Genomic DNA, 6,857 nt, shown 5'->3' on the forward strand with positions numbered 1-6,857 from the left:
CACTGGAGCATTAAATTGGGATTACAGTATAGTAAATTTTTGCTTATTGTTCGTATTATTAAAACAAAGTCCTTTTGCATGTCATGAAGAAGTCAGAAACACAATGGAAATGATTTATTTTATCTTTAATACGTAATCGTACAATGAACACAATGGAATTGATTTATTTTAAATCTTTAATACGTAATCGTACACAGTGTTTGTTAAAAATAAAACGTAATCAGCTTCTCGTAAATATGTATTTTCGTGTATAAACCTCTAAGTAAACGACATCTTTACTTATTATGTAGTCTTTATATTTCTATGTAATGTTTTTGGAGACTTGTTTATATTTGCATCCTTTTTTTATTTTTTGGCCATGGGGTTGTCAGTTTTTCTTTAACCTATTAGTTTTGAGTATTCCTGTGGTATCATCCGCATCAGTGACGTAGTTTTGTTAACAATTCATTTTATGAAACAATTTCTGGCTTTTTGTAAAATGTCTTTCAATTTTATTCTTGACGTTTACTAAACTGCCGGAATAATAAGTAAATATATAAAATATCTGAATCTAACTGTTATTTTAGTAGTTCGACTTGCCATAAAACCAGTTCAACACACTATTAATTCTTTAAATGTCCTGTACCAAATCAGGATTATAGCTAGTTCTAATAGTATGTGTGTTGCATTGGCGTATGTGTTTGTTGCACTCCAGTGTTTCTTTAGTTCCGTTGTTTTCCTCTTATAGTTGATGTGTTTCCCTCGGTGTAATTTTGTAATCTGGATTTGTTTTCTCTCATCCGATTTACGACTTTTGAACAACGATAAACTACTGTTGTATTTATTTAGTAAATGATTAAAATTTTCCAATTTTACAATTAAAAAAAATGCCTGTAACGTATCCAAGGATGTTAACAACTAATGATTTATACTATAAAAACCATTTACTTAAGAATTGATTGCTTATTTTTGTAAATTTATTGGGGTGTAAAAGCGTTGACCGAAGTACATTTTGTATGAAGCGCGGAAGCGCTTCATTCTAAAAATTTACGCACGGTCAATGCTTTTACAACCCTATAAAGTTACAAAAAGAAGCATTCAATACTTATAATTACATTTTTTAGCTATGATTATGAAAACACGAATTTTATATATTTTATTCACCTGTGCACTTAATTGTTGGAGCACGTGTTATCATGAATGAAAAGGTGTATTGAGCAATGCAACTGCTAACGGAATAACACTTGATGTGCAGTTAGCCAATCAGAATAAAATATTATAATGAAACATACATCTAATGTAATTATTTCAGAATATAATACACAAAGCATCACTCCTAATTCATGCATCTGTAAATTCGGGAATGAAATGTGATCGTGATTGTCAAGTTATTAGTTTTGTGAAAAATATCAAATATATATATATATTGTAAGAGTACTGTTCGCAACATAAGTTGTCACGAAAATTTATGTGAATCCTCCTTTCAAAAATAAATAAGAAGATGTGGTATGAGTGCCAATGAGACAACTCTCAATCCAAGTCGCAATGCATTATACCTATTAAACTGCAACAATTATAAGTCAAAATGTGAAAGGCGCGTTCTGTGTATATCAAGGTAATAAAAAGGTCGAGCTGTGTGCCATAAGGCGGGTTTTTTTAAAAGTATTTGACAAAAATGTGTATGGTTTTTAGTACTACAATCTAATAGTTTTATAATTTCTTTTTGCCTTATGTTTTCAATCCCATATCAATCATCTAGAATAGCACTTCTAAACTTTATATTATTTAATTTGGTGTAATAAACCCTTTGAATACGATTTATTATTGTTATAGTTATTTTAAAAGTAACGTTCTACAAAATTGTTCCATCTCAAATATATGAAAACATAAAGAAAAGTTAAATATAGATCTACATTTGTTTTTGTATCTGGTGACATCGCCGCCAAAAACGACATTGTATGACGTTGGAACTATATCTATTAACCAAAAATATAGACTACAAAATCTAGTTTCTCTATTTCTACTACTTCTACTGTCAAAACGATCGCAGATGAACGAATTTACAGCTTCTTTTGAACGGGATGCGCTTCCTATTATAAATTTGCCGTCTTAATGACACAAGAAACCTTACTTGTTTTGATTCACCAGTATCATATTTCCGTTCGGCAGACTGCTCTTACGGTCTATAAGGAACTCATTAAAGTTTGTGACATAGCTTCTGTATGCCAATAGCGATCGGTATCAACTGTTTGAGTGTTTAGAATTCCCTCGTAATTTGTGTAAAACATGCATTTTCTTGAACGAGAGTTTGTGATCGATTTCCAATGAGACCATTTTCACTACAGTTCAAATTAATGGCGTAGAATTTAGCAACTATAGATTGAAAACTTTCAACAATGTGAAAGGCGGGTTCTGTGTATATCAAGGTAATGAAAAGGTCGAGCTGTGTGCCATAAGGCGGTTTTTTTTTAAAAGTATTTGACAAAAATGTGTATGGTTTTTAGTACTACAATCTAATAGTTTTATTATTTATTTGCCTTATGTTTTCAATCCCATATCAATCATCTAGAATAGCACTTCTAAACTTTATATTATTTAATTTGGTGTAATAAACCCTTTGAACGAACAGAATTTCTACGGATAATACATACCATAATTAGCAATTTATACGCTATGCTAAATAAACGTGTATTCAGGTGAAAGATGTTTGCCTATTACGAAATGTACATTCAATTATCAAAATCACATTTTGCAATTACAAAATCAGATAAATTTGGATAAACTTACACCTAATATTTGTTCCTTTGTTGTTATGACAAGTTCCTTTGTCGAAATCAACACTGTTGTTGTAAAAGGCGTTGGCATGGATATATGCACTTTATCGTTACTTTAATGACTTTATTCGAAGAAGTTTCGTAAGATTCCTTTATACGATTCCTTAATTTTAATTGGCCGAGACATCTTTTATGTCTTATTTCCTTTTAAAACGCACGCAACATCATTGACTGCACGAGATCTTCCTGACAACATTAAAACAATGCTTAGAAAAACAAACGTCGGAATTGATTTAACTTGTAGTTTCATGGCTGTAGCATAAAAAATATAATTATAAAAATATTAAATGCCACTTTTTTGTAATTTGATAGAAATGTAAATTCTAAAACATGTTTACATTTTAAACTTGCAGTTCTCGTTCATACCAAATGTGCCGTCTCGGTAAAAAAGTAAGCAATGAAATCTTAAATATGTGTTACGTTAAATTGTATAGAGCAGAGTTAAAAATCGTAGCTTTGAAACGAATGAAATTGCTGAGATTTAATGAAACGTACTCCTAACATTATTATAACTAAATAACAAATTGTCTTTATTTCACTTTCTTTATTGTCATTTTTATATTACTATGACCTTGACAGTCAAAGTATAATCCCCTGTTTTTACCAACTCAGCTATATACAGTCAACAAATTTTATTACTATTTTGTATTAAGCTGGTTAAAATATTAGATTACTAATAAAACCATCATCAAAAGATAAAAAGTCAAATCTCCTTCAGGTTTTATCCTGCTGTGGTTGATGACAGCTATTTTTTTTCATATTGTTATAGGCATTGGAGTATTGGTAATATTTGTTATTTCTGAACATCTTGCATGTTGAAAATAGCACGTTTATCTATAAAACATATTTTTCGATACAGATTGATAGAATAAGAATTAAGAAACATAGCAATACATGTACCATAAAAAGATATCTTCGTCAAACATTAAGTTGGCGAAGTAGGCAATGCTCACGATTCATTGAATTTAATATCTTAATGATGTACTTCTTAATATATATTTGTATATTTCGTGCGATAGTTTATAATGAACATTTTTAAATTGATTTAACAAAGTATAAACTAGATTGTGTCCTCATGGATGCTGTTTTGAGTTAAGGTAAAGTATAAGGTTACATAAGACATCTTTTGGTCCTACCTAATACTTTTAGAAAATCTAGGTTCTCGATGTTTTTATATCTTCGTACTTTACTTGAACGTTTTTGCTTTTTATTCGAGCGTCACTGATGCGTCTTAAAAAACGAAACGCACGTGGTGTATAAATTCTAATCCTTGTATTTATGATGCGTTTTTAACATTAAGTCGTTATAGTTAATAAAAAGTCGCGAGACAATACGACGTATATTAATAACAACAAACATGATAACATTTCTTGACATTGTATGTTTCTGTATGATGACCGTATAAAACGATTTAAATCAGGACCAAAATCATTTTATTCCACTTATATTGCCAATCGTTCTACACGCATATTACACACATTGCGGAATTTAAACAAAAGCTATGACATGTGATGATTTCACTTCGTGGAATTCATTAACAATGTTATGCCTATGAACCAAAAACTGCTCCAACAGATTTAAGAGTAAGAACGACTGAAATTGACACTACATCCAATTTATTGTCACCATCTCGTATTGATTGACCGATACAGTGTGTCTTCACCATCTTAGATCTTAAGATACCAGAAAGTCATCTGATCTGTTAAGTCGATTGTGTCCTATTCCTGATTGTGACATGATTACTAACGACAGATTGTATGTACGTGCTGTATGACTAGCACGCGACTTTCCGCTATCAACATGAAAACTAACGATAGATCGTATGTGCGTACTAAATGACTAGCACGTGACTTTTCGCTATAAACATGATAACTAACGATAGATCGTATGTGCGTGCTGTATGACTAGCACGAGGCTTTTCAACTCTCAACAATATTACAAACGATAGATCGTTTGTGCGTGCTGTATGATTAGCACGACACTTTTCCACTATCAACATGATTACTAACGTTAGCTCGTATGTGAGTGCTGTATGACTAGCACGAGACTTTTCCACTATCAATATGATTACTAACGTTAGATCGTTTGTGAGTGCTGTATGACTAGCACGAGACTTTTCCACTATCAACATGATTACTAACGTTAGATCGTATGTGAGTGTTGTATGACTAGCACGAAATTTTTCCACTATCAACATGATTACTAACGTAAGATCGTTTGTGCGTGCTGTATGATTAGCACGAGACTTTTCCACTATCAACATGATTACTAACGTTAGATCGTTTGTGCGTGCTGTATGATTAGCACGAGACTTTTCCACTATCAACATGATTACTAACGTTAGATCGTATGTGCGTGCTGTATGACTAGCACGAGACTTTTCCACTATCACCATGATTACTAACGTTAGATCGTTTGTGCGTGCTGTATGATTAGCACGAGACTTTTCCACTATCAACATGATTACTAACGTTAGATCGTATGTGAGTGCTGTATGACTAGCACGAGACTTTTCCACTATCAACATGATTACTAACGTTAGATCGTATGTGCGTGCTGTATGACTAGCACGAGACTTTTCCACCATCACCATGATTACAAACGTTAGATCGTTTGTGCGTGCTGTATGATTAGCACGAGACTTTTCCACTATCAACATGATTACTAACGTTAGATCGTTTGTGAGTGCTGTATGACTAGCACGAGACTTTTCCACTATCAACATGATTACTAACGTTAGATCGTTTGTGCGTGCTGTATGATTAGCACGAGACTTTCCACTATCAACATGATTATTAACGCTAGATCGTTTGTGCGTGCTGTATGATTAGCACGAGACTTTTCCACTATTAACATGATTACTAACGTTAGATCGTATGTGAGTGCTGTATGACTATCACGTGACTTTTCCACTATCAACATGATTACTAACGATAGATTGTATGTGAGTCGTGTATGACTAGCACGAGACTTTTCCACTATCAACGCACTCACGATAGCTGGTATTGGAGTGCTGTATGACTAGCACGAGACTTTTTTACTATCAACTCACCCGGTCTCACCTTACCGATTTCATCAATTTTTTGCTGTTTTTTTTTAAATAGATTGTTAACTTTTAAACGAATTCATGAGATTTTAACATCGTTTACTACTGGTGTCTGAAATTTATCAAACTAATCACAGTAAATATAACGTTAAAACTATTGACTATTTGATAAAAGAGTATATACAACTGCAGATTGACGGCTATAACCTTTACAGAATTAACTTTTACTACTTAAGTTCTCTATCAGAACTATGCGAAAAAACTAATAAACCATATTTATAATTCTTAACTTTGAACTGAATTTTTACATTAACTTGTCTGTCTAATTTCTGGTGAAGTCACAGTACAATTGCTTGACTAAAACGTGATTTGGTCTTTTTTTTCTAGTTGTAGTGTGCATACCTCAAAGCTTTAAAATCAACGTCTGCCTCTGCTCATTATTACTTTTTTTAGCAGTTCCCATGGTGACAAATATTGCAAAATATTCATTAGAGTACAAATAGTCAATATGTAAATGTTTTCGCAGACATTTTTAAACAGCAATCATTTAAATGTTCAATAATAGCCTTTTTTTCTAGCATGAATGTCCATATCATTATGTCTACAAAAAATCCATCAGTAACGCTCGAATCAAAGAAAATAAGAATACCAAATAAACTAGCGATGTTTTAGAACATTGACGACATCAAATTCCCACAGGTTAGGACACCAAGATGTAAGGTTATCAATTCTTGGGGTTAGAATCCTTAATATTTGGATATTTTTGTAGGCCTCAGTGAAATCTCATTTAATAATCAAATCAATGATAATTCAAGTGCTGACAACTTTCATATTTTCCGATACGTTTGTTGTTAAAGTTAGTGTAAATTTACATTGTTCCTTTCAAAACATATATTCTTTTTAGAGATTCGCTTAATTATTAGCTCGCCACCTGCTGTTATTGTGAAGGTATTACGATAGTTTCTACATTACCGTTTCTTTCTTTGTACTTCTTTAAT

The 6,857-nt window shown here is 32.1% G+C and overlaps 1 protein-coding gene across 1 annotated transcript; it reads right to left on the reverse strand.

Annotated features, from left to right (window-relative positions):
* Nucleotides 1-4,644: 4,644 nt before the first annotated feature.
* On the reverse strand, nt 4,645-5,538 carry LOC139518643 (uncharacterized). Its single transcript, XM_071310119.1, has one exon. The coding sequence runs from the start codon at nt 5,536-5,538 to the stop codon at nt 4,645-4,647; it is 894 nt and encodes a 297-aa protein (XP_071166220.1).
* Between the last annotated feature and the right edge of the window lie 1,319 nt (nt 5,539-6,857).

The sequence above is a fragment of the Mytilus edulis genome, chromosome 4 (genome assembly GCF_963676685.1).
Source record: "Mytilus edulis chromosome 4, xbMytEdul2.2, whole genome shotgun sequence".
NCBI lineage: Eukaryota > Metazoa > Mollusca > Bivalvia > Mytilida > Mytilidae > Mytilus > Mytilus edulis.